The following is a 26,225-nucleotide window of genomic DNA, read 5'->3' as shown; positions in this document are numbered from 1 at the left end:
CCCCTCCTCCGTGCCTCCCGCTCCTCTCCAGGCAGTGCCAGGGGCATCCCCGCCGGTGCCGGGGCCTGACCATGACGGCTCTGACCCGAGGTGTTGGTCCAGGGCCGTGCCGCGCACCCGGGAGTCGCGGTTGCTTCATGCCCACCATTAAAGCTCAGCTCAACCCAAGGCTCAGCCTGGTTGGGGCAGTGCCCACGGGAGATGTGGGGCAGGAGCCCACAGGGCACTGCATGGGGCAGCGGGGCCACACACTGGGGGTGCGGTGGCGCCCAGTGGGGTTGTGATGCTGCGTGGAGGCGATGCTGTGGGCACACAGGGATGGGCAGGGCTGCGGGGGTGCCTGTGGGGCTGCATCCAGACACGCGGGACCCCTGGAACCGCCCGCGGCCCTCACCGTGCGCCCCGTCGGGGCGGCCGTGCCCGTAGACGGCGCTGCCGAGCTGCGGCCCGGCCCCGTCGGGCTCCGCCGGCCCCTTCCGAGGGGGAGGCGCCGCTGCCGCGGGGCCGCGCTCGGTTCCGCCGCCCCACGGGGCCGCCGGCTCGGTGAGTGCTGGGGGGGGGGCCGGGGCCGGGGGCTCGGGGGCGCTGCTCCGACGGGCAGGGGACGGGGGGGGGCGGGCAGCGCTGTCCCCACGGCCCCGGCAGCGCCGGGGAGCCGCCGGCAGCTCCGGAGCGTGCCGGGAACCGCGGCCACAAAGGCAGCGCCGTGCCCCGGGTGCGGGCATGGACGGGGCAGGGGATGGGGGTGCAGGAGCAGGGGTGCAGCAGTCTCAGGGGTGCAGCGCTCTGGGGGTGCAGCACTCTCGGGGGTGCCCGGCCGGGTGTTGGGGTCCCCCGGGGAGCCAGACCTCGGTTCCCGGGGATGCTGAGCGGGGCTGGGCACGGGGAGCGGGTTTGGGGTTTCCTCTCGGCGCTGCAAAGCCCAGCCCAGGAAATTCTTCGTGGCAGCCTCTGAAACCCCTCTTTGTGCACTTGGGATGTTTAAAATGCCTCCCCCGGCGGCTGCGGGTGAGGATGGGGTGCAAGGATGAGGATGGGGTGCCGGGATGAGGATGGGGTGCCGGGATGAGGATGGGGTGCCGGGATGAGGATGGGGTGCCGGGATGAGGATGGGGTGCCGGGATGCAGATGGGTACCCTACTCCTGCTGCCACCCTGGGGCTGTGCTGGTAGCGCTGTGCTGGGATGGGTCCCAAGAGGACCAGCGATGCCAGAGCTGATACTCAGTGGACGGTGCTGCCGGTTCCCACCGATCCCATCAAAGCAAAGGGCTGCTGCGGCCCCCGTGCTATCGCCAGGGGATGCTCAGCGTCCCTTACCCGTGTGGGTTTGCTGCAGGACGAAGGGCTGGGGGGGGGTGGTTCTTGCAGCCCTGGTGCGCAGCAGGATCCTCCCCTCGGACCCCTCGGTTCGGCCTTGCCGTGGCCAAACCAGCACCGATTTCCTGCCTTGCCCAAGGCCTCGGTGACCGCGGCCGCTCCATCCCCTGCAGCCGCAGCCTCGCAGCCCCGGGTCCCCGGGGAGGGCTGGAAGGGGAGGAAGCCACCAAGAGCGGGGCAGCAAGAGGAAGCTGCCGGCACCCTGCGACAGGGCGAGGGCCCCCGGAAGGAAGGCGCTGCTGGGCTCCATCATCCCCGGGCAGGGCGCAGGGTCCCGGCTCTGCCCCATCCCCTCGGCACCGGGGCTGTCCTCACCCCGCGCAGGACCCGCGGCCATGCCCCTGACCCTCACCCTGCCCGGTCCTGCCCCATGGGGCTTCCGCATCACGGGGGGAAGAGACTTTGGGAAGCCCATCACCGTCTCCAAGGTAGGAGCCCGGGATGCAGGGGTGGGCTCTGGACCGGGGGTGCTCCAGGAGCGGATCCTGCTCCGTGGGGATGGGTGCTGGTGGGGATGGGTTCGTTGAGCTCGGCAGGGCGGTGCCATGTTTCCACTGGGGACCCCAATGGCAGCATCCTGGACTTGGGGACCACCTCAGAGCTGGCTGTGCCCATCCGTGTGCTTGGGCACGGTGATGCACGAGGCTTGCACGGTGCAGGTGTGGGGCTAAGGGGTGGCAGGGAGGGGGGGGTCTCGCTGCCCCCAGCACCACCAGGATGACACCGGGCCCATCCCCATGTCCCATGGAGGTGACGGAGCACGGGAAGGCGGCCGCGGGGGACCTGCGCCCAGGGGACCTCATCCTCACCATCAACGGGGAGAGCGCAGCAGAGATGCTCAATGTGGAGGCGCAGAATAAGATCAAGCAGAGCCCTGGGCAGCTCCGGCTGCAGGTGGAGAGGTGGGTGCTGCGCCCAGCCGGTTGTTTGCCCTTCCAGTGGCTCCTGGGGCTCTGCCCTTCCCATGGGAGCCCGTCCCGGGTCTGTAATTAAGGCTCAGGCAGCGCTGGCAGCCGTTACCCGGCCAACTGGTCCCAGTTGGGGGCCTGGGGGTGCTGCAGGGGAATCACAGACTGGTTCCTGTTGGAGGAGACCTTAAAGCTCATCCAGCCCCTGCCAACTGGCAGGGACAGAGCGGCCACGCCGCGGGCTCCTGCATGCGGGAGCCACCACTCTCCCTTGGTCCCGCAGGTCCCCGGTGCCACCTCCCAGCCACACCAATGGGGACTCCTCACCGGAGATGCTGGGAGCCCGCTTCCAGGTGAGCCCCGGGCAGCCCCCGTGCCCCCCACCCTCATCCAGGGCCGGCTTCAGCCGCTGGCGTCTCCCTCCCGTCCCCAGGATGCGCTGCGGATGCAGGAGGAGAGCGGGGCCGCCCGGAGAGGCTCCAGCCCCGCGCCCTGCAGCGCCCTGCCCGGCAGCACAGGGTAAGGCTGGACGGGGTGGGGGGGCCCGGGCAGGATCTGGGGTCCTTGATGGCTCCATCCTCTCCCCACAGCTCCCGGCTCATGGAGGACATGGCCTGGCCCGGCCTCTGCCAGGTGAGCAGGAGCTGGGGGCTGTGTGGGGCCAGGCAGGGCTGCGGGGGGGCATCTGCGCAATGGGAGCTTTGTGATCCCAAACCATCCTCTTGGCACCCCAAACCCATCCCCTTGGCACCCTGAAACCACCGCTGTTTGCACCCCAAACCCATCCCCTTGGCACCCCAAACCCGTCCCCTTGGCACCCTGAAACCACCGCTGTTTGCACCCCAAACCCATCCCCTTTGCACCCCAAACCCGTCCCCTCGGCACCCTGAAACCACACTGTTCACACCCCAAACCCATCACTTTGGCACCCCGAAACCACGCTGTTCACACTCCAAACCCACTGCCTTTGCACCCCAACCCCATCCCCTTTGCACCCCAAAACCACCGCTGTTTGCACCCCAAACCCATCCCCTTTGCACCCCAAACCCGTCCCCTTTGCACCCCGAAACCACCGCTGGTCTCAGCCCTGCTCCCCCCCCCCCCCGCAGCGCCCCCTCCCCTCCCGCTCTGCCCCGGGGCCGGGCGGTGCAGGCAGGGCCGGGCCGGGCCGCGGTGCCCGCAGTGCCCGGGGCAGGGATGCTCCCCCCGCCGCCTGGCCCGGGCCGGTCCCGCCCCTCCCCGCCGCGGTTTGGGGCGGCTGCGGTGCCCCGGGGGCAGCCGCTGGCTCCGGGCTCGGCCCCTCCCTCCTCCCGCTCCTTCCCCGCTTTCCCTTCCCTGTTTCCAAGCCCAAATCGGGAAGCGCCGAGGCCCCGAGCGCGGCCCGGCCCCGGCTGCCCCTTGGCTCCTCTGGGCGCACGCTCCCTCCTTCCCCCCCACATCCGTGTTCGCCCCAAAGGGGTTCCCCCCTGCCCCACAGCCCCCCCGCCATGGGGCTGAGCGGGGGGGGGCTGTGGCCGGACCCCTGCCCAGAGGGGCAGCGAGGGGAAGGGCTGCCCTCGGACCGTGCTTTGTTCCCCATCCCAGTGCGGGCTGGCGCCGGGTACCGGCGGGGATGAAGCCAAAGGGCCCAGCTCCACCCGTGCCTAAGTTTAGCTCATCCTTTGCTTGCTGTGACCCACAGAGCCCTGGGGCTGCCCCCTCCGCCTCTGCAGGGCCCGGGCACGGGGTTCCTCATCCCCACCCCGGGTTTGCATCTGATGGCGGCTGCTTCCACTTATCCGGGTTTCGCCTTTCCTGCCCTGAGCAGGAGCAGATGCAGGGAGGGGACGGGCGCAGGCGCGGGGTGGGAGCAGAGGGATTTTGAATCACGGCCTGGTTTGGATTGAAGGGAGCTTAAAGCTCCTCCATTCCCAACCCCTTCCACTGGAGCAGCTTGCTCCAAGCCCTGTGTCCAACCTGGCCTTGAGCACTGCCAGGGATGGGGCAGCCACAGCTCCTCTGGGCACCCTGTGCCAGTGCCTCAGCACCCTCACAGGGAAGAGCTTCTGCCTCAGAGCTCAGCTCAGTCTCCCCTCGGGCAGGTTCAAGCCATTCCCCTTGGCCTGTCCCATGCAGAGCCATGGAGCATCCCCGCATCCTTCCAGGGGACCACCCATCCCTTCGGCCCCACCTGGGTGTCCCCCTGCGGTGGGGCTGCACCCCCCGGTCCCCAGCTCCTCACCCAGCTCCTCTTCACCCCCTGCCAGGACCGAGGAAGCCTCCACAGCTCCGCGGGGTCTGCGCTGCCTCCACCCCCCCGCCCACCCTCACCGGGGCTCGGGACCCCCCCAGAGCCCTGGGAGCCCCCCGGGGATCGGCGCAGCTCTGCATCCTCTCCCGACCCCTGCAGCAGGTACGGGGCGGGCTCGGGACGCGGGCACAGCGAAGCCCCGCAGCCGCACGCACGCACCCATCGCAACGCACCCATGGGTGCTGAGGGAGCCCGTGCAAAGGGTTAAGGCACCTGCGGCGCGGGTCGGGCTGTGGGAGGGACGGGGCAGGCTGGGGCAGCTCCCCAGGGTGGAGGAGCCGCTGGAGGGTGCTTTGGGTGCAGCCCCACGGACCCGAGCGTTGGGGTGCTGGGAGCCACCCCCTGGGTGCCGCTCCCGCAGCCCGGGCTCGGAGCCGGCCATGAGGCGCTTGGAGGAGGACTCGGAGGTGCTGAAGATGCTGCAGGAGAACCGGGAGCTGCGGGCGGCCCCGCGCCAGTCCAGCACCTTCCGCCTGCTGCAGGAGGCGCTGCAGGACGAGGCTGGAGGTGAGGGGGGCTCAAGGGGGGCGCTGCGGGGTGCGGGTGCGGCCCTGACGGCCTCGTGTCCCCGCAGCGCCCGTCCCCAGCCGCCTCTCGCCCAGCGCCCGCAAACCCAAACCCGCGCCGGGGCTCCCGAGGCTGCCCGCGTGTGAGAAGTGCGGCAGCGGCATCGCGTGAGTGGGGTCCGGGCCGGGGGGGGGGGGTCCCCTCGGTGGGGGCGGGCGGTGACGGCCCCGTGTCCCGCAGGACGCAGGCGGTGCGCATCCGGGACGGGCGGTACCGGCACCCCTCCTGCTACGCGTGCGCCGACTGCGGGCTCAACCTGAAGATGCGGGGCCACTTCTGGGCCGGGGACGAGCTCTACTGTGAGAAACACGCGAAGCTGCGCTACCAGGGCCCCCCCGGAGGCACCAGAGCCCCCGCGGTGCCCCCCCACTCCTGAGCCGCACGCAGGGGGCCATGGGGAGCTCCCCGCTGCATCCCCTCGGGCACCCCAAGGGCCCCACTGCTTTGGGAGGGTTGGGGCTGGTGGTTGGGGGGGGGGGTGTGAGGTGCGGCTGCCCCCTTTGCCCTCGCTGTGTCAGTGTGTGTGTGATGAGCTTGGGTCAGTTCTCAGCCTGGGTTGCACCCAGGGGCGCAGCAGGGATGGAAAGGGGGGCACAGGGATGCTTGAGCACTTAGGTACTGGAGACGGGGCTGGCACCGCTTTGTGCACTGACTGCAAAGGGCTTCTCGGAGCTATGAAGCCAGATCTCTATATAAAGATAATATATATCTGCTCCACTCCCGTGCCTGGTCTGTGCGGGGCAGGGGGGGCAGGAGCATCCTGCACCCTCCCAGGGCTGGGGAGGGGGGGATGCAGGCAAGGACCCCAAACCCTTCCTGCCTGCACCCATAGCAGCAGTGGGGAGCTGATGCAAACCCCCTGCCCCAGGGCTGGGTGTGGGGACACCCTGGGAGGTGTCGGGGTTTATTGTGGGCTGTTGGCCGGGCCCTTTGTCCTGCAGGGCTCAGGTGGGCTCTTATCGCTGCTCTCCTCCCTTGGTGCCTGTTTGCACGGGGATGGGCTCTGCTATCAGCAGCTCCCGGCCGAGATTAGGAGAGCACCGACCCCTCCCCATGTCCACATCATCCCGCACCCCATGATCCACACCCCATGATCCACACCCCATGATCCACACCCCATGATCCACATCCCGGTGCTGCAGCCCCCGTGCCCCCCGGCTCGCCCCGTTCACACACGGGATCCCCTTTGCTGGCAGATACGGGGGGGCTGCCCATGCACTGCCCCGGGGGTCCCTCCCCTGCCAGCCCCGCGCAGGCTCCTGCGGTGCTCAGCGCTATCCGGATGCGGTGCCATGGGGCTGGGGGCAAAGGGGCTGCTCGGGGAGGGGGCGGCCCCCCCCGCCCCGCCCTGCCCCGCCCCGCCCCGGGCCCTGCCCCATAAAACGGCGCAGGAGCAGCGGGGCTGCCCCGTCCGCCCTGCCCGGTCCTCCCGGTGCGTCCTGCCCGGTCCCGGTCCCGGTCCCGGTCCCGGTTCCGGTTCCCCCCCACCCCGCGATGCTCCGCCGCCGCGGAGCCTTCAGCGTGGAGCCGCTCCGGGGTGAGTCGGGGGCTCCCGGGGACCCCCATGAAGCTCCGGGAGGGGGGAACCCCAACCTGGGATGCTCGTGCAGGAGCGATGCTCAGGGGTCCCCGCTCTGCGGTGTCTGTATGGAAGGGGGCCTGGGTGTCCCCGGCACCCCCGATTGATGGTGCTTGTGCTGAAAGGGGTCTTTAGGGGGCTCCTGATTCCTGTCCCCTTGCTGGGAAGGGCCCAGGGTGCTGCGATTTCAAACCAGGTTTTGCCTTCCACTGCTGGGCTCAGGGGCCTGTGCCTGCACTGGGGTCCCTTTGGTGTGCTCACAAACCCATGGCCTCCCCCTGTGGGTTCTCAGCTTGGGCTATGCTGGGACCCCCCCCAGCATCTAACTGTGGGGGTCTGAGGACTTGGGGGGGGGACCCCAGGGTGGCTTCGAGCTCTGCCAGTGATGGGAACCCCTGTGCCCCTTCCCACCCGTTGTGCCCCCATCCCGGTGGTGATGGGGTGGGAAGCAGCCCCATAGCCCATGGTGCCACCCGGCCCAGCCCATGGGAGCCGGGTGTGTGGGAGCCGCTGGCCCACGGCATTGCTGGAATTCGTTGCTGCTCAAGGCCGGGATTGTCCCTCCGCAGCATCCCGGATCCGTCCCCATCCCCATCCCCATGGGGGGGTGCAGTGAGAGGCTCCAGCCCCGGGTTTGGTAGGAATTTGGGACCGAATCCCCCCCAAGCCCAGAGCGGGGTTCCCCGATGCATCCAGCACGGGGCTGCCGGCTTCCCAGTGCCCAAACAGCCCGGTGGGGTGGGAAGGGAGCCCTTAACCACCGGCTCAGCCAGTATCACCGATCCCAGAGCCTGCAAGGAACCAGTTGGGAACCAGTCCTGTAATGAGGATCCCGGCTGGGCTGGTTAGAAAAGGGAGCGCCGGGAAGCGCGCCCTGCACTCGGCTCCGGCGCTCGGGATGTGGGGCGGCTCCCGCGCCGTCTGGAAGAGGAGGTTCAGCTGCTGTGAGTGCATGGGGGGGGTCGGGGGGGGGCAGCTCAGTTTGGGTGCCCCGGGGGTTCCGAAGCTTCGCTCCCCACCTCCATGAGCCCCTTTCTGCTGTGGCCAGGCCGGGTTGGAGCCCAGGTCCCTGTTGATGCGATGGGGGCCGCATCCCGGGGGTGCCCCCTGTGCTGTGGGGGTGAGTGCGAGGTGGTCCCTGGAGCCATCCCATGGTGGGGGAAGGATGGAGCCCGTGGCCCTGCTGTGTCTGGCACCGAGTTCGAGCAGGGTTTGGTGGTTCAGAGGGCAGAGGATGGGCACGAGGCCCGTGCTGCCCTCCTGTGAGCATCCCTGCCCCTGCGGAGGGGCTGTGGGGACCCTCTGGAGAGGAGTCCATGGGCCGGGAGGGGGGGGTTGTGTTTGATTCGCTTTGGGGGGCACGGCTGGAGCCGCTGTGGGGCTGTGAGCGGTGATGGGGCCGTGCTGGGCCCCCCCATCCCAGCGCGTTCCCTCTCCCCGCAGATGGTCCCTGGGAGGCGGCAGAGAGCTGCGTGGTTCCCACCTCGGCCAGCGTGTACCGGCGGCTGCAGGAGAGCCCGCGGGGGGCCGGGGGGCAGCTCCTCAAGTGCGAGTCGGAGGACTCCGGGCTGGAGATGGGCAGCACCGAGCATTCGCCGTCCCCCCCCGCGGGCTCCGAGAGCCGCTTCCCCCTCGATGGGCTCGCACCGGAGCGGACCCCGGCGGCGGAGGAGCCGGGCACGGAGCCCCCCCGCCTGCCCCATAGGAGGCTGGCGCAGGCGGCGCAGCGCAGCCGGAGGCAGCGGGTGCTGGGGCGAGGGCACCGCGGGGCCGCGAAGCCCCCTCGGGAGGCGGAGGAGGCCGCAGCGGAGCAGCCCGGGGATGCGGCACCCAGCGGGGCCGAGCCGGGGCAGGGGCTGCGGTACCTGGAGCACGTCTGCCAGATGCTGGAGCGCTTGGCCAAGCTGCAGGAGGACAACCGGCTCCTGCGGCAGCAGGCGGAGGGCACCCAGAGCACCCGCCCGGACGCCACGGTGAGGGGCCGGCAGCAGGGAGCGGGTGATGCTCTGCTGGGGGCTCCCGCAGCTCACTTCCATGCTGATCCTCACCTACAGCACAGCCGGGACGCAGCCCTGTGGAAGGGTGAACGGTTCCGGCCGCGCTCCTGCTCGGACAGCCAGGCTGCCGGTGAGCAGGGTGGGACGCGGGGGCTGTGGGTCCATGCCCTGTTGGACCCCCCCCAACCAGCTTTATCCCCCCCGATCCCCGCAGCCCCTGACGCTGCCCCATGCCACAGGACATGGGGGTACTCATCCAGCTCCCCCAGCCTGCTGGACCCCACCGACAGCGCGGCCGCTGCCCCGGCACCGGACAAGGTAACGGCTTTGGGGTGATGGGGGGGTTGTGGGGTGATGGGGCGGGGGTCCCATGGCTGACCCCTGTGTCCTCCCGCAGGATGGGCGCTCGCACTGGGGCCGGGTGAAGGCGCTGCTCACCCGCCTGACCCGGCGCTCGCTGCGGGGGGGCCGCTGCAGGTAGGGCCGGGGCCGGGACCGGGGCCGGGGGTCCCGGTCCTGCTGCTGCCAATGGATGGAGGAGGTCCCATTGCGTCACACCCCGCCGTATGACGTCACACCCGCCGGGGCCGGCCCCCGGCCCTGTTCCCCCCCCCACCTTCACTTTTACCCCAAATAAAACTCTTTTCACTGTTAAAGAGGCGGTTTTGGCCCGGTGACGTCATCTGCTGGTGGGGGGTGACGTCACTGCGGGGCGCGTCATCACCGCATCACTTCCGACCGCTCCTTTTGTCCGCCCGGCCCCGCTCCCATCACCCGGTGCCAGCGGCTCCGACCCCGGGTCCTCCCCTTCGGGACCCGCTCCATGGGGCAGGACAGGCTCCGGGGGGGGGGGGGGTCTGAAGCTTGTCCCTCACCGGAGGGTGAGAAACGGGGTCCCGAGGGGTCCGCACTGGAGCGGGGGGGCAGACGGACGAGGGGGGGGGGCTGCTCTGCCGCTGAGGTTTGGTGCTGCTGGAGCCCCTCTCCGTGCCGTCGGGGCTGCGCCGTGAGGGGCCGGGTACCGCAAGATGCCGCTGGAAGCTGCGCTCAGCCCCCAGGGCATCCTCGGAGCATCCTCGGAGCATCCTGCATCCCACCGCTCCTAACGGGAATGGTGAGTGCTCATCCTCCCCCAGCACTGCGGGGTACGGGGGGTCTCTGGGAGCGGGATGGGGGATGCTGGAGGGGTTTGGGTTCGTGGATCCCTGTTTCCCCCTCGCCAGCAGTGAAGAGGGTGGGGATTTAACCTGCCAGAGGGGAGACTGGGGCAGGATCTTGGGCAGAAGCAGCTCCATGTTGATTCTGTGACCCTTCCCTCATCCTCCCCTGGGGAGACCATAGAACCATAGAGTGGTTTGGGTTGGAAAGGGCCTTAAGATCATCCAGTTCCACCCCCCTGCCATGGGCAGGGACACCTCACACTAAACCAGGGCACCCAGGGCTCTGTCCAACCTGGCCTTGAACACTGCCAGGGATGGAGCATTCACAACCTCCCTGGGCACCCATTCCAGTGCCTCAGCACCCTCACAGGGAAGAATTCCCTCCTTAGATCCAATCTAAACTTCCCCTTAAGTTTGAACCCATTACCCCTTGTGCTGTCACTGCAGTCCCTAATGAAGAGTCCCTCCCCAGCATCCCTATAGGCCCCCTTCAGACACTGGAAGCTGCTATGGGGTCTCCACGCAGCTTCTCTTCTCCAGGCTGAAGAGCCCGGGGTGAGGAGCAAAGGGCAGGAGGGACTCGGGGGGATGCTCAGGACAGGGAGCATGGGGGCTGCTTTGGGGAGAGCGGCTCAGAACAAGCTCAGGCGCCCCCAGCGCTGCTCTGCCCCTCTGCCATGCAGGGAGATGCTCCAGCAGCACCTGGCTGCCCCACGGGATGCCCGACCCCATAGGAGGATGCTGAGGATGGTCCGGATGGTGCCGATTCTGCTTTTGGGATCAAGGTGAGGAGGAGGGATGGGGTCTCAGCATGGGGGCCTGGGACTCCATTCCCTTGTGACGGCCCCACTGTCCCTGGATCACCTGGAGCAGGGGAAGGCTCCCAAGCACCCAACAAAGGCAGCGGAAGTGTGGATCCAGGTGTGTGCTGCTCCTGGCAAGGGTTCATTCACCCGGTTTTGGGGGAAAAAGCATAGATTTTGGTGCAAGCTGTCAGTTGTATTCAGTGCTGGACAGGCTGGGGGATGGCATCTGTAAAACCTGCCCAGGGGCCTTGTTCCAGAGGGAATATGGGTTTAGGGAAGGAAGGGGTTGGCCAGGATGCTGCAATGTGACCGAGTTCACTGCCTGAGTCTGCCCAGTCCCTGCCGAGGGAAGGGGATTCTGTGCTCATGGGTACCAGTCCCCATCATGGGATCCCTCATCCCGATCTGTAGTGGCCATTCCCACGGTATCCAGACGGGAGCAGAGCTCGCACCGCTGGGGTTGGGTTTCCATCGGTGCAGTCCCTCTGGAGCTGCAAGGACAGCAGGAGGAGCTGATGGCACAGAGCAGCGGCCTTTGAGGGCAGCCATGGGGCTGCAGGGGATGGAGGAGGCAGGGGGATGCCAACGGGGTTAAATGGGTTTAACCCAGCAGATGCTCCGCACCTCCCCTGCCATGGGCCTTGCTGCTGAGGGGCTGGTGCAGGGTCTGCAGAGCCCCCCCATGGCACAGCGTGGTCCTCGCATGGGCTCGGCTCCTGCGTGGCAGTTAAATGAAGCATCCCTGCTCCGGGTAACCATGGCAACCGGGTTTATTTGGCTTAGACCTGGCCCCCCGGCATCATGCGGTTGGGAAGGAACAGCCGAGGGGAAGGGAGCTCCTGGCTCCATCCCTGCAGCGACCCCATGGGATGCAGCATGCGGCCCCGGGATGCTCTCGCTGTGTCCCTGCACATGGCCTGGACACCCATCAGCCTTTCCATGCCCTGGCAGGGCTCTGATCCCACCCCATCCCATCCTGGCAGCAGGGGGGATTTATGGGGGTTCAGCTCCCTGCTGGGATTCCTGGGGTACCCTGAGCACTGCTCCTGCCATGCCCCAGGGTCTGCTGTGCCAAACTGAGGTACTGGTGGTGGTGATGGGCAGACACGGACAGAGCCAAGGGGGGGAGCCCCGTGTCCCCCCTGTTCAGTGCTGGTGCTCTGGGGCACTCGGCCCCCTCCATCCCTCACCCATGTCTGTGTTGGGGAGCCCAGTATCCCCTGGGAGTGTTCAGTGCTGGTGCTCTGGGGCACTCGGCCCCCTCCATCCCTCACCCATGTCTGTGTTGCAGCAGCCCGAGGCTCTGGACCCGAGCCCTGTGTCCATGGGGACTGAAGGGAAGAGGAGCTCCCGGGTAGGTGCAGGGATGATGGGCACCGTGCAGCGGGGGAGGAATTCTGCTTCCAGGGATGCTGCTGCCTCCTGTCCTGCTCCGCCTCTCCCGCAGCACCGTGGCGCTGAGCCTGGGCAAGCCATTGAGGAGCACCCAAAGGCATGGGGTAAGGCAGGATGAGATGTGCTGGGGTGTGGGTACCACGAGCTGCTGTCACCCCCTTCTAGGCCACCTCTCTTTTGGACCAATGGAGCAGCACCCACCAGGTCTCCATCAGGAGATGCCGCACAGCAGGGATGCGGATGGCAGCACCCTCCCCACAAGCCTCTTTCATCCCAGCCTTCTGGGGAGATGGGATCCCAGGCCGGGCATCCCCAGGGATGTGCAGGGTTTGCTCTGCCTGGTTTGCATTGAATAGAAACCTCTGAAGCAGGGAATCTGGTGTGCGTTGGAGGCAGGCACTGGGATGCTCTGCTTGGGGACAGCCTGGCCCGGTTAGGATGGAGGGGTACACGCAGGTGCGCACTGGGAGGCTCTGGATGCGGCCGTGCCCATTGAGCACCATCATCTCCATAACCGCATCCCAACCCTTGTCCCATGCAGCAGCCGCTGCCCCCAGGATGGGAGGGCTCCTGCACCGTCCCCTGTGCGGGCTGGGGCTCCAGCCCCCTCCATCTGATGGAGATCTCCGTTCCTCGGGGTCTTCCCTGGTCCCTTTCGCCCCCTCCTCCCCCCCCCATCTCCCCCAGCGCTGGAGCCCATGGGGCCCCCGGCAGTGGCTGTTGGGGGGCTGCAGAGGGCAGCAGCGGCGCGGCGCTGGCTCCGGCTCCCAACCAGGCTCCGCTGCGCTGCCACGACCTTTATTGGAGACCCCCCCCCCAGCAACGAGGGGCGGCTCCGGGACCCCATCACCCCCTCCCTGGGCCCGGGCTGCGTTCCCCTGCGGTACCCCCCAGCGGGCACCCCCTGCACCCCATGGCTATGGGGCAGGGGCGCTTTGCCCCATTCCTGCTTCAAGCAGCGCGGCATCGCTTGGTGCTTGGCAGGGGAGACGCGGAGCCTTCATCACCCCCTCCCCATGCCTCAAAGCGTGGGGGTTAAACGCTTTCCCCTCCCCTAAGGCACAAACTGAAGGGGGCAGGAGGGCCCCCATCCTCCTGCCCAGGCCAACAGCGCCCAGGGCTGGGGCAGCAGCGAGTGGGGGCCTGGGCAAGGCCGGCAGCACCCAGCGCCCCCCTGAACCCCGATAGGAGGTGAATCCCTGCAGGGCCGGATGCTGGCAATGGGATGGGGAGGGCAGGGGCAGCCCCGCTGTGCCCATACCCAATACCTGGTGCTGACAGCGCCATGGGGGGGAAAAAGGGGTTAAACCCCCCCCTCCCCGAGTCCATCCCTATGGGGAGCAGGGGGGGCCTTGCCCCGGCTCAGTCATCGGCCACGATGGAGAGCGCCCGGAGCTCGCTGAGTTTGGCGTCGTTGTCGCGCTCCCGCTGCTCGTCGCTGGGGCCGGCGCGGTCGATCTGCGCCGTCAGCTCCCCGAAGATCTTGTGCATCTCGGTGTAATAGACAACCTGGGGGGGCAAGAGGAGAGGTGTGGGGGGCTCCTCCTCCGGGGGTGCAGCGCGGATGGAGCCCGCCCCTCGCTCGGTGCTGCTGGTGTTAAACCAGCTCCATCCCCATCACCCCGGCCCAGTGCGCGGTAGGAACGCGCTGCCCTTCCCTGCTCGGGCCCATCTGGAGCTGCCCCCAGCGATGGGGTCCCCATCGCCCATCACCGGTGCCTCGGGTCCCTGTGCCTGGCACTGGGGCACCGGGAGCACGCGGCAGGGGGAGGGGAGGGGGGGTTTAATCATGTGCTAATTAACAGCAGCAATTAGCGCGGGAGCGGGAGCCAGGGGGGCAGCGCACGCAGATGGCACCGGGCTGCCAGTGCAGAGCCGCGGTGCTGCGCCCCATAGGAGGTGATGGGGAGGCCTGGCCCAGCGCTGGCAGGGAGGGATGGGGAAGCGCTTCCCAGGTGGCCCCCATCTCACAGGCAAGGCTCGGTGGGCACCCAGGATGAGCCCCAGCATCCCCAGTTTGGTCTCCATGGAGACCAGCTCCCCTCATCTTGCTCAAAGCGATGCTTACATTGGGCAGGGCTGAGGGGCGATGCTGGGGACCCACAAGCTCCTGCATCCCCCTCGCCCCTTTCCCCTGGGTCCATCCGCACCGGAGCGCAGCGGGGGCTGCAGCGGGGCTGGGTCTCCCCACGCCGTGGGTGCTGGGTGATTCAGTGCTCATTTACACAGTGACTAACGAGCCCCAGGCAGGCAGGCGTGGGAAAGAGCCCCCCCCAGCCCCACTGCAGCCGGGTCACCCCAAAGCACCCTGAGCCCCACGCGAGCAGGGGATGCTGAGAGCACTGGGAACTCCCCTCACCCCCATGGAACCCCTTCCCGATGCCATGGAGGGCACGGATCCCAGTGCGAGGGCTGCAGAGCTGGGTGCTGGAGCTCCTGCTCCTCAGCCCCATCCTGGGCTCCCTTCAGTCACACATGGCCACACGGTGCTGCCACTTCCAGCACCGAATTCCAGGTGCACTGAGGTGAAGCCCCCAGGGCAGCAACAGGAGCCCCTTCCCCAAGGATTGCCCCCGAGCCTGCTCTGTATCCACAGCAGAGCACCCGTTTTGGGTGCTGCCCCCCCACCATCCGCATGCCAGTGGCACACACAGGGTCCCCAAGGTGCTGCAGTGCTCCTTAGCGATGCTCTTGTCCCCCCGCAGACCCCAGTCCTAGCAGCAGCACTCATGGTGCATCCCCGTTGCATCTCCTGTGCTTTACAGGGATTGATCCCCTGGGGTTTCTCCCATCACTGCCTCTATGGCTGGGGGGATGCACCCCAAACTGATGGGCACTGACTCCCTGCTGCCCAGTACTTTTCCAGCCGTGGATGCCATCTGCTCCGTCCCCATCCCATCAAATCCCATCTCCAGCTCGCCTTTGAGACGGAGCCAGCAGCCCCGACCCACCTGTCCTGAACTAATCCCGCTGCAGGACGCTGTGTTCTCCCCATTCTCCATGGACCACGCTGGCCGCAGCCGGGCACCGCTCCTGTTTATAGCAGCCCTGCACCAAACCGACCCCGGGGCCGCTGCCAGCACCCGCTCAGGCTCACCCCAGCCCTGCCCCAAACCCCAGCCTCTGCCCCCATCCTGCTGCATCCGAGCGGGTGCCGTTTGCCAGCTGGAAGCACCAGGCTCCACATCTCCCCCTTTCATCTTCATGTGGCCACTTCAAAGCCCTCAGCCAGGGAATTCTCTGCCTGCGCCGGGCCGGGCCCGTGGGTGGACACAAGCATTCGGTGTTGGATGCTGCAGCCCCTGCGAGCCCGGAGGCAGCCGGCACCGGCCAGGCTGTGCCATGGGAACCCGGGGGCTCCTTGGGTCACAGCCATCAAACTGCTGCTGGGGTGAAGGGAGCTCAAAGCTCCTCCAGCTCCAGTCCCTGCATAGGTACCTCCACTAGAGCAGGGTGCTCCAAGCCCCTGTGTGCACCCTGGCCTTGGGCTGGACCAGTGACCTCCCATCACCTCCCCACCCCTGCAGTGGTGGGATGCAGATGCTCCCGGTGCTGCTCCTGGTACCCTTTCCCTGTTTATTGCAGCCACTCGCAGTAAGGGAACTGTGCAGTGCCCAGGCTCCTCAGCTGGAGCGGGACAGGGCCAGAGCCCAGCCTAGGCACAAAGAACTCCTTAGGGAAGTGCCGAGCTCTCTCCCAGCACCGGGAATGCCGCTGTGCTGGTGCATCCCTGCCCGGGGCTGGAAGGGCGCAGCAGTGCTGGGGAGAGGGATGTGACACACTGCAGCATCCACTGGGACCAGCTCCAGTCCGGCCCACAGCAGAGGCACCGGCCTTGGCACACGGGTGCTGACAATGGGATGTCCTGAGCAAAACCCTCACCTGAGGAAGAGGGAACCAGGAGGATACGAACAGGGAGCCCTTCAGAGAGCTCCCTGCTGCCCCGAGCCCCCCCTCCGCAGGCAGGAGCCAGCACAAGCAGAGCACAGGGGACGTCCTGCCCAAGGACAGGGGCAAGGGGAGCTGCCAGGGGATCAGAGCACCCAGACGGCAGCCGGGATCCAGGGCCTCGTCCCAACAAACCACCCACAGCGAGGGGCCTGCAGGGCTGGGGGCAAGAGCCAGAGGGACTGCGGTGGCTCCAGGGAGTCTGGGTCCCTGGGCTGCTGGAGCAGGGGATGGGAGCAGCATCCCCAGCACCATCTGGAAGGTGAATCAGGCTCAGAGAGCCCCCAGTGCTCGGGGCTGGGGCTGGAACTCGGGCTCCTGCCCCTTCCAACACAAACCAGCCCATGAGAACCCCGATTCCACGGTGCCAGATGAAACCCCAGCCATGCCCTTCTCCAGCCCAAGGAAAAGGGTGAGAGGAGGAGGAGGGTGGAGGGGCAGCAACAGGGCCGGGCACAAAGCTGGAGGGTGGGAATTAAAGCCAGCTGTGGTTAATGTAGGCCACCCCGTCCTGCAAAGCTTCCCCAGCAGCCTCCTCCATCTGCCAGCACAGCAGCTCTGGTTACCCAGAATCACAGAGCAGTCGGGTCGGAAAGGGCCTGAGGATCACCCAGGTCCAACCCATGGGCAGGGACTAAGGGGACCGTGAAGATGAGCCCTGAGCATCCCAAGTTCCAACCCCGAGCTCAGGATTTCAAACCAGCCCAGCTGCATAAAGCCATCAAATGCCACAAGACATCGTCCAAGCAGGGCTCCAAGGCAATCCCATGGGACAGGGCCGTCGTGCCCCTGGTAAGAGGCAGGTCCATCTAAAGCAGCCCAGACTCCCCTGGAGCCAGCACTGCGGGTACCCAGGGGGGACGGGTCCCACCAGGGCCACCCAGGGCAGGGACAGGGCCTCACCTGCGCCCGGACCAGCGCCTCGAAGCTGGGTTTGAAGTAGTCAATGCGGCTGCTGTAGAACTTGGGCATCTCCTCCAGGAGCTGCTTGTTCTTGGCTTCAAAGTCCTCCCTCACCGGCCTCAGCTCCTCACGGGCCTGCAAAGGAGAGGGGATGGGAGGCAGGGAAAGCAGCTTTCCTTTGGGGGGACCTGCAGAGAGGTGACCCCACATCAGCAGAGTGCTCTGCTCTGACCCAGGGACAACCAGCAACCAGCTAAGGGAGACCGGTGGGACCAAATGACCAGCACCAGACTGGTGGGATCCGTGCAACCACCACCTTGGTGGGACCAAATGACCAGCATCAGACTGGTGGGATCCATGCAACCACCACCTTGGTGGGACCAAATGACCAGCATCAGACTGGTGGGATCCATGCAACCACCACCTTGGTGGGACCAAATGACCAGCATCAGACTGGTGGGATCCATGCAACCACCACCTTGGTGGGACCAAATGACCAGCATCAGACTGGTGGGATCCATGCAACCACACCTTGGTGGGACCAAATGACCAGCATCAGACTGGTGGGATCCATTCCACAACCACCTTGGTGACCAGAAACTGATGGGATCCATGCAACCACCACCTTGGTGGGACGAAATAACCAGCATCAGACTGGTGGGATCCACTCAACAACCACCTTGGTGACCAGAGACTGATGGGATCTGTGCAACCACCACCTTGGTGGGACCAAATGACTAGCACCAGAAAGCAATGGGATCCATGCAACCACCACCTTGGTTGGACCAATTGACCAGCAAGAGAGATCAATGGGACCCAAATGGCCAGCTTATGGAACCTGGTGGGCGCAAGCTCTAGGCCTGGCAAGCAGGGGACACCTCAAGAGGCTGCTGCAGGGATCAGGAGCCAGGCTGGCCATGGACAAAACCCAGCCCCAGAACATCCCCAGCCTGGTCCGTGTGCCCTCACCCTGCTCACCCAAGAGCATCACCAGCGCATCCTGCCCCCTCCGTCACTTTCCCTGCCCGTGACCTTCAGCTCAGCGCTGGCTTCTTTAAACAGAAGCGTGGGGAGAAAGGGAAATGTCTGGGAGCTGGTGTGGAAAAGGGCAGGAGGGGGTGGGCTGTGAAATATCAGAGCCGTTCCAAGCCTGCCACTTAATCCCAGTGCCATTCCTGAGGGGGGGATGCAGGAGAGCCATGGAGCCGCGCCTGCTCCATGGGGCAGCCCAATGGAGGTGGCAGGGACAGAGCCCCAGGCTTGGCCAAGCCTCCAAGCCCATCAGGTGTGAGGGGAATGCACTGGGTGCCCTGAAACGGGGCCCAGCGGGGCTGCAGGAGACGGGCAGCAATGGGGAGATGCAGATCTGCAGCGCAGTCAATACCTGGATGAGCTGATCCCATTTCCCATCCCATCCGCGGAGCACACGGATACCCCAGGGTCAGGGCTTCTTAAGGCTCCTGCAGGCATCGAAGCCCATGCAGAGGTTGGACAAGATCTGGTTTTGGAGGGGAATTAAAGCTCCCTGAAGTTCGTTAAGGGAATAACCCAAAGCTGCTTCATCAGCAGGACAAAAGCATCCCCGGTTTCCAGCCCCAGCTTTAGCGAGCCGGGCTAAGGGGGGTAAGCTGCTTACTCCTAAAGCAGAGGTTTCTTTTGTTATGGGCTATTCTTTAACCCAAAGCTCCGTTTCTGTGGGGAAATCCATCAGAAAAGCCCCGTTCTTCACCGCCGAGGAGTCAGGGACATCCTGCGGGAGCGGCGGATTTGGGGAGCAAGATTGAATGGGGCGAAGCTTTAACGGGGAGGAGAAGGAAATCGGGATTTCACTGGGATTTGGGAGAACGCAGCCCAGCGCCCCCGGAACCAATCCCCAAGGCGAATTCCCTGGAGCAGGTGGCAAGCAGAAAGCTGGGAACTCTCTGATCTTCCTTCCCCCTTTTCCCACCCAGCTGCTCGCTCGGACATGGAGGCCAGGGGGAACCCCCCCCATGCATTGACCTCCTTCAAGCATCCCGCCCCCCGTGATTCCGGTTTAGCCTGGGAAACTGGCTTCTTCCCTTCCTGAAGTGCTGGATCCCCGTTTCTCTTATCAAGCTCTCTATAAGAGGGGTTTCTGCACCAATAAAAGCCCCCCTTCCAAACCGCACGGCACTGATGCCAAGCACCAAGAGTTCTCCCTGTGCTCCGGCTCCAGGAGCATCCCAGTACCTGGTGCAGCTTGGCCAGGACGGGGCCGGTCCTCTCCTTCTCCTCGTACTTCTCCACCTTGGACTGGAGGCGTTTGTAGTCCTGCAGCGTCTGCTCCCGGCGCTTCACGGCCATGTTCAGACTGGGGAAGACGCTGCTGAACCTGGGAAAGGCACGGGAAGGGCTCTGGGGAGGGATATCCCGCTTGGGTGCAGCAAGGGCCCCGGTGGAAGGCCCCAAAGGATGCAGGATTCAGACCGAAAACACCAACAGGTTTAAAGGAGGCTTGGGCCAAGCAGAGGCTTCCACTGCGCTCTTCCATGAGGCTGGAGGAAAGGATAACTCGGCTGGGAAGCCTTGCCAAGGGCCAGGGGTTGAGAGGGGAGCTTGGGACTGCTTTTCCAAAGGGAATCCCTGGCAAGGGATGTGTTTAATCACATTATTAATTCCTAATGATATTATTAATAAAGAATAAAATACTAATATTAACAGTAGTAGTAATGAAGCCTGACAAGAGCACTCTGATGGTCCCAACCTGCAGCTGACTCCTTGTGCCTTTACCTTATGCTTTCACCATCAATTCCTTCTTTTCCATAGCTTCCCCTCCCTTCCTGCAGCTCCTGTACTGAAGAGCATGGGGAGCTGCCCTAGCTGGGAGGGGAACCAAACCCCTTTTCCTCCATAGGGACCGAGCCAATGAGGAATTCCCCCAATCCCACGTCCAGAAAAGGAATGACGGGGCAGAGGAGTTGAACCCACACTGCAGGAGAAGTCAATGTGAAGCTCAGAATAAAGAGCAGCTTGGGTTTGGGGGGGTTCTGGAGCTCCTGAATGTGGCACAAGGGGGAAAGCCACGACCTGGAGCGCTGTTCCCGACTCCCAAACCTCGGTAAATGAGATCCTAGTGAGGGGAAGGCGCTGGTGCTGGGCTCTGGGTTCGGATGGAACGGGTCACACAATCTCTGGATGCATTCACTGAACCTCCACTCACCACGGGGTCATTTGGGGGGGTCAAGGCTGTGAGGAATGCAAAGGGCAAATGGGAGAAGTGAAGGAGAAGGGGGAGTATTTGTGTTGTGCCCAAGCGCAAGCATTGCATCCGAGCATCCCTCCCTGAGAGGGGAGCAGGGGCGCATCCCTGCATCCCAAAGCCACCCCGCGCTGCTCCCTCCCCAGGCAAGCAAAGCTCTCCGGATGCTGTTCCCCTCTCAACAAGGGGCTGGTGCATGAGGAGCAACCTGGAAAAGTCATCAGGGTGCTGGCCCAGCGTCACCCCGCGCCCAGCTGCCCGCCAGCACATGCTGCTGCCCTGACATTGCTTTTTATGGTATCCACACACGGCTCCCATTATGTCCCCATGCACGTCCGGGCTGCGCTGGGCTCCCATGGACTCAGCAGCTCCTGGGGCTGCTGTCAAATACCTCCTCCCTCTATGTAAGGGCCAAAAATACGCTGCGAGAGGGCTGAGGGACACTGGGATGGGCAGCGAGGGCTCTGTGGGGAAGGGAAGGGGTCCCCTCTGTAGGTGCTGAGGTGCCCAGAGAAGCTGTGGCTGCTCCATCCCTGGCACTGCTCAAGGCCAGGTTGGACACAGGGGCCTGGTGGAAGGGGTCCCTGCCATTGGAACTGGGTGAGCTGTAAGCTCCCTTCATCCCAAACCATTCCATGACTCCATTCCAGCCCCACACGGCACCTGAGGGTGTCTCTGTCCTTCAGCAGCATCAGGACCAGCCCCGCTCCTCGGCACCACCGATGGTGCCCCGGTTCGATCTGCACCCCGGATGAGCTCAGCTCACGCAGGGAAGGATGCTCCTTCCCGCACTGATCCGGATTGAGGCCGGGATCCCTCCCAGCACCTCTGAAACTGCCCCGGAGCCCAGGGAGCGGCGTTCCCGGCCCCTGCTGAATCCTGCCCTTGTTTTTCACCCTGTGTGTCCAGAAATAGGAGCTCAAGGCAATGCCAGGGGTGGCAAACACGCGTGGAGGGCGACAGCCAGGGCCTGGCTCCTGCCACTGCCAAGCTATTCTGATGGCTTCATAAAGAGCCGCATTTCACGCGGCAGCCCCAGCGTGCCCACAAGCATCTCATGCATGTTATTTACGAATGCTCCTCGTGCAGCGCCTGCCCCAACGGCTCCAGAGCCTCCAGGAGCTGCTGCATCCCTCACCCTCCAAACCCCGCTTGTGAGGACCCCAAAGGTTTCCCAGAGCCCTTGGTTGAGTGTGGCAAACCCTCCTGGAAGCCTTGGTGCCAGCACAGAAGGGACAAGGACCATCAGTGTGCCGTGAGCATCCCTCAGACAGCAGCAGCCCCTCTGGAGGCGATGTCTGAGCAGCGAAACCCAGGCTCTGGCATTGGGGAAGGAGCAGGGGAAGCCTCATGAGCAAACCCTCCTCGTTTCCCCCATCCTTTCCCTCTGCACACGGAGCAGGGACAATGCCTCCTGTTGCAAAGCACCCCAAGAACCCCCCTGCATTCAGTGAGGAACCCAGCTCCATCCTCTCCATACGCCCAGCCCCTGCTTTTATAGGGAACTGGAGGCTGGAACCACCCAAAATCCCAGCATCCCCGCTCCGTTCCTCCACAGCAAAGCAAACTGCAGCTGACCTAAAGGCACGGTGATGGGCTCGGGGCTGAGAGCAGGCAGGAGGGAAGGAAAGGCAGCAGCACAGGGCATTAGAGCCGCCCCCCCGGAAAGCAGCTTGCTCAATAAGCTGCCATCACTCTCTGTCACTTTTTAGGGAAGGGGATTACAGCACAGGCGGCTTAAGGGGAGCAGGTGAGGGGAGGTACGTGGGGATCAGAGCACAAAGCACAACCTCCCCTTGCTGTCCCAGTGTGTTCCCTGCTGGAAACCCACCCGCACTCATCCGCTCACCCCCCATTGCCTCCTCTCCATCCCTGATGCTCGCCCTGCGGCTGCCGCCAGCGAGGCCTTTGGCACAAGGGAATATCACGGGGTCACGGGATGGGTTGTGTTGGAAGGGACCTTAAAGCTCATCCAATTCCAAGCCCCTTCCAACACTGGAGCAGCTTGCTCCAAGCCCCTGTGTCCAACCTGCCAGGGACGGGGCAGCCACTGCTCCTCTGGGCACCAGAACCAGCCCAGCTCCCTCAGCTGGCTCCAGAGTAAAGGGTAAACCCTTTATTTCCCCCTGTTTCCACTCTCTCAAACGCTCCCATTGGCAGCCCCATGAGCTGCACTAGGCTGGTCTGTGTGTGCACCCTTCCTTATGGATAATGGCTCGGATAATGGAAGCCAAAGGAAGCGGCCAGGATCTATGGCTGGCCTTGGACAAGGATGAAAGGGAACAACAGAGCTGGGGAGCGTGAGGTGCAAAGGGAAGCGATGGTGAAGGGAATGAGGAGGAAGCCTGGGGAGGCACAAGGGCGGCCCGGCCGAGGCCGGAGCATCTGGGCTATGCTGGGGGATTCCTGCCATTCCTCAGCCGTGCCCACACGTCCGTCCCGGGCCCGGGCCCGTCCACCCACCAGGAAGGGGGAAATTGAAACCAGCCCTTCCTGGGGACCAGAGGGGCAGGAGCGAAGGGGCCGGGATGCAGCAGCGAGCTGGGATTAGGCGGCGGCGGGAGGGGCAGCGGCCATGTGGGGAGCTCTGAGCACCAAATCCTCATTAGGGGCTTGTTAAGGACATGAAAGCCGCTTTTCCTGCTTCCGGGCCCGGCTCCCCTGCGGCTGCTCCGGGCGGCAATGGGATGCCAGGGAGGGAGCACGGTAACAGCAGGGTAAGGGAGGAAGATGCTGACCCCCACTCCGGCTCCATGGATCGAAGCATCATGGAATGGGCTGGGAGGGACCTTGAAGCCCATCCAGTTCCAGCCCCTGCCCCGGCCTGCAGGCATCCCTGCCCCTTCCAGAGGCATCCACCCCACGCCAAGCACCGGCTGCTGTCCCTGACACGGCTCCAGTGGAATGTAGACACTGCTCTATGGGAACAGCTCTGGGACTGGACCTCTGGGGCTAACACCAGCCCCAAGGGATGGCACCCAGGCAGCAGCACCCATTGCCACCCCTGCCAAAGCCTCTCCTTGTCCTGCAGCAGCCCTGGAGCTTCAGCTGCAGGAGCAGGACCATGCTCCGAGCTGAGCGGATTGGCAACCATGGCATCCCGACCACAACGTCCCAATCACAGCATCCCAACCATGACATCCCGATCACAGCATACTGACCATGACATCCCAGTCATAGCATCCCAACCATTACATCCCAATCACAGCATCCCGATCACGACATCCCGATCACGGCACCCTGACAGCATCCCAATCATGACATCCCAATCACAGCATCCTGACCACGACATCCCAATCACAGCACCTTAGAGCAGCTCCAGTGCCTAAAGGGGCTACAGGAAACCTGGAGAGGGGCTTGGGACAAGGGCCTGTAGGGACAGGCCAAGGGGAATGGCTTGAACCTGCCCGAGGGGAGACTGAGCTGAGCTCTTAGGCAGAAGCTCTTCCCTGTGAGGGTGCTGAGGCGCTGGCACAGGGTGCCCAGAGAAGCTGTGGCTGCCCCATCCCTGGCAGTGCTCAAGGCCAGGTTGGACACAGGGGCTTGGAGCAAGCTGCTCCAGTGGAAGGGGTCCCTGCCTGTGGCTGGGGTTGGAGCTGGAGGAGCTTTAAGGTCCCTTCCAACCCAAACCATTTCATCATTCCATGATCCCATGACAGCACACAGCCTACCCCTAGTCCCTGTCCCACCCGAAACACCTCATCGCTCACCCAAGCCCCAGTAAAGAATGGGAAGAGTCTCATAAAACCCAGCTGCTTTCCTCCCTCTTCTGCCCCAAGTGCCCTGATCTGGAGTGAATTCAAGCATCTCCCCATCAAGCATCGACCCCTCCTGGCCTCCCCCAGCTCCTTGCCCAACCCTCGCTGCAATGGGCTCTGCTCCTGCCCTGCACTGACACAAGGGATTCCCAGACAAAGGCTTCCTGGGGCTCAGAGCCGAAGAACCCGGGGTGCCCACAAGGAAAAGGCCTGGAACAATGCACGCCTCCACCCTCCACTGCTGCTTTCCTTTACACGCTCCAACAAAGAAGCCTGGGTTTGTCTGCATCCTACCAGGCCTGGACAGCTGAATGGAGATCCGAAGGCACATGTGCCTCTGATTACACTGATGATAATTGCCTGCATTAAACTTATCTGTTCCTCTGACTAATAAAGCTACAAGAGACCACCAGTGAAGATGTAATAAAGTGCAGCTGCTGGAGCAAAAGCCTCTTTTCTAGGTCAAAGCCAGTTTGGGAGAGGCCAGGCTGGGCGAGGGGAAGCGATACCTCAGTGGGAATAAGAGCAGCTCCTCAAGGCAGCTTTCCTTAATGTGGAACTTCCATCCCAGCAGCGGTGCTGGGGTTTATCTGCAGCAGGACAGGGGAGGCGCAAGCTCTGCACTTCTCTCCTGCATCTCATTAGCCTCCAAACGGACCCTGGGGCTCCTCCGAAACGTTCCTGGCTCCACAGCCCCTCCATGCACGCTCGGAAGGAGGAGGAAAGAGGGAAGGGAAGGGAAGGGAGAGTTTTCCTTAGCGTGGAGGTGCAGCCCCTCCGAGCATGAGACCAAAGCTGTTTAAGAGCACACAGCAACTGCCTGCGGGTGCCAACGGGCAGGAAGGGAGAAAATACCAGGAGTGAGTCCCAGTTTGGGAGGCTGGAGAGAACTGGGGACACTGGGAGGAGGCCGGGTGCTGAGGGGCACATCCTGATGCTTCATCAAGCACCAACGCATCAGTGGGGAGATGAGCATCACCTTGTGAGGTGAAACCTCCCAGCCCTGCTCTAGTGGAAGGTGCCCCTGCCCATGGCTTTCCTTTACATGCTTTACATGCTTTCTGCCCATGGCAGGGGTTGAACTGGGTGAGCTTTAAGGTCCCTTCCAACCCAAACCAGGCTGGGATCGATCTTGCATCGCTGCCTCAACCCCCTTCTCCACCATCTCCATCTAGAGCATCACGAGCCAAAAGCTGCACAAAGGCAGGGTAAGACATCAGCAACGTGGAAATGGCTTTATTGCCTTGAATTAAGTTCAGAGCAGAAGGCAGGCTTTGCAGGGAGAGGTATTATCCTTCATTGCATCAACTAACACAAGTTGGGGAGGAAAAAAACAACAGGAACATTTCAGAGACACAAGCCCTTCTTCCAATTTGAACAGAATGCTGGAAGAAGCAGTTAATGTATCTTTCATGAGGACAATCTCGATAATAAGCAACACAATTCCACAGCACAAGCCTGCCTTTTTTCTTCTTTTCTTAGTTTCTTTCTGTCTTTTCCCCCCCTAAATGAAGCATTTCTGGTCGTGGAGAGACAAGACTTGAGTCACCCAAGCATCCCCCCGCTAGCAGCACACCGCAACCTCGTGCACTGAGCGCTAGGTGAGCTCTTCCCTTCAGGTTTGGGCACAAACAAGAAGCAAACAAGCAACCCAGGCACCCCGGCTGTGTCAAAGCCGAGCTCAAATTGGTACTCAGCAATCTGCACCACTTACTGTCATATTAAAGTCATTTGAGTTGATTCTCGCTCGCTCTCCTCGTACCACAACAGCGGATCTGAGGGTTGCAGCACCGCAACGGCAGCGCTCCATCAGTGCTCCAGGGTGCAGCCCCTGCACTGGGAACTGCTCCTAAGGCCGGTGGGAATGGGGCAGGGAGAAGGGAACTGCACCAGGTCAGAGCACAACGGGGGCTCATGGAACCTGCCACCAGGGCAATGCTGTCAGCACTCCAGCTCTGCTCCCTGGGGCGGTTTATGGCCAAGCTTGGGGCCAGGCTGACCCTGGCACACTCCTGTGATGGGTGAGATGCGGGGCTCCCCCTCCAAACCCGTCCTGCCCGCCTGCACCAGCTCTAACATCTCTCCCTCCCCTGCATGGAGATGCTATTCATGGACATGGAAGAGCTCTCACCAAGAGCAAGCTTCGGCTTCTTAAGAACATTCCATAGGGAGGAAGCTTTGGGCCCCAGCAGAGCTCCCCAGTTGATGGCTCTCATTCAGCAGTGCTGGTAGCACCAGCACAGGAATGGAGAGATGCTGAATGCTTGAATGCATTCAGTACCAGTCGTTCAGGTGTCCTTTCAAGTCCAGATGAAG

General features: G+C 64.2%; 4 protein-coding genes across 7 annotated transcripts in view; 3 read left to right on the top strand and 1 right to left on the bottom strand.

Moving 5' to 3' along the window:
* Window positions 1-26,225, top strand: part of PPP3CC (protein phosphatase 3 catalytic subunit gamma) — an 81,015-nt gene that overhangs the window by 35,022 nt on the left and 19,768 nt on the right. The window lies entirely within an intron of this gene.
* On the top strand, window positions 1,710-5,596 carry PDLIM2 (PDZ and LIM domain 2). The gene is made up of 9 exons (XM_061349764.1): window positions 1,710-1,806; window positions 2,129-2,280; window positions 2,570-2,639; window positions 2,720-2,805; window positions 2,877-2,919; window positions 4,533-4,678; window positions 4,938-5,087; window positions 5,143-5,250; window positions 5,324-5,596. The coding sequence occupies exons 1-9, from the start codon at window positions 1,714-1,716 to the stop codon at window positions 5,517-5,519; spliced, it is 1,044 nt and encodes a 347-aa protein (XP_061205748.1). The 5' UTR covers window positions 1,710-1,713; the 3' UTR covers window positions 5,520-5,596.
* CUNH8orf58 (chromosome unknown C8orf58 homolog) lies at window positions 6,616-9,254 on the top strand. 2 transcript variants are annotated; one of them, XM_061349616.1, is made up of 5 exons: window positions 6,616-6,680; window positions 8,166-8,695; window positions 8,777-8,849; window positions 8,934-9,037; window positions 9,117-9,254. In XM_061349616.1, the coding sequence occupies exons 1-5, from the start codon at window positions 6,638-6,640 to the stop codon at window positions 9,198-9,200; spliced, it is 834 nt and encodes a 277-aa protein (XP_061205600.1). In that variant the 5' UTR covers window positions 6,616-6,637; the 3' UTR covers window positions 9,201-9,254. The 2 variants fall into 2 exon arrangements, with proteins under 2 accessions (XP_061205600.1, XP_061205599.1); XM_061349615.1 differs by lacking the exon at window positions 6,616-6,680 and adding an exon at window positions 7,561-7,666.
* The window catches only part of BIN3 (bridging integrator 3), a 32,643-nt gene continuing 19,847 nt past the window's right edge, over window positions 13,430-26,225 (bottom strand). For all 3 annotated transcript variants that reach the window (XM_061349771.1, XM_061349770.1, XM_061349772.1), the window contains 3 exons: window positions 19,143-19,284; window positions 16,932-17,066; window positions 13,430-13,589 (listed from right to left, as the gene is read on the bottom strand). In XM_061349771.1, coding sequence (XP_061205755.1) covers window positions 13,443-13,589; window positions 16,932-17,066; window positions 19,143-19,284 — 424 coding nt within the window. In that variant the 3' untranslated portion in view covers window positions 13,430-13,442. The remainder of the gene's footprint in view (window positions 13,590-16,931; window positions 17,067-19,142; window positions 19,285-26,225) is intronic.

This window comes from Neopsephotus bourkii, unplaced genomic scaffold (assembly GCF_033783945.1).
Source record: "Neopsephotus bourkii isolate Nb327-2 ecotype Australia unplaced genomic scaffold, CSIRO-AGI_Nbou_v1 NB_457, whole genome shotgun sequence".
Classification (NCBI taxonomy): Eukaryota; Metazoa; Chordata; class Aves; order Psittaciformes; family Psittacidae; genus Neopsephotus; species Neopsephotus bourkii.
Note: the sequence above shows the minus strand (reverse complement) of the source record. Positions and strands in the feature narration are given on the sequence as shown.

Excerpts from the sequence above, each read along its gene's own strand:
- CUNH8orf58 (XM_061349615.1), top strand. The coding sequence starts at position 7,621 with ATGTGGGGCGGCTCCCGCGCCGTCTGGAAGAGGAGGTTCAGCTGCT. Across the intron at positions 7,667-8,165 it reads GAAGAGGAGGTTCAGCTGCT|ATGGTCCCTGGGAGGCGGCA; the intron begins GTGAGTGCATGG and ends CTCTCCCCGCAG. Across the intron at positions 8,696-8,776 it reads GCACCCGCCCGGACGCCACG|CACAGCCGGGACGCAGCCCT; the intron begins GTGAGGGGCCGG and ends CCTCACCTACAG.
- PDLIM2 (XM_061349764.1), top strand. The coding sequence starts at position 1,714 with ATGCCCCTGACCCTCACCCTGCCCGGTCCTGCCCCATGGGGCTTCCGC. Across the intron at positions 2,640-2,719 it reads TGCTGGGAGCCCGCTTCCAG|GATGCGCTGCGGATGCAGGA; the intron begins GTGAGCCCCGGG and ends TCCCGTCCCCAG. Across the intron at positions 5,251-5,323 it reads AAGTGCGGCAGCGGCATCGC|GACGCAGGCGGTGCGCATCC; the intron begins GTGAGTGGGGTC and ends CGTGTCCCGCAG.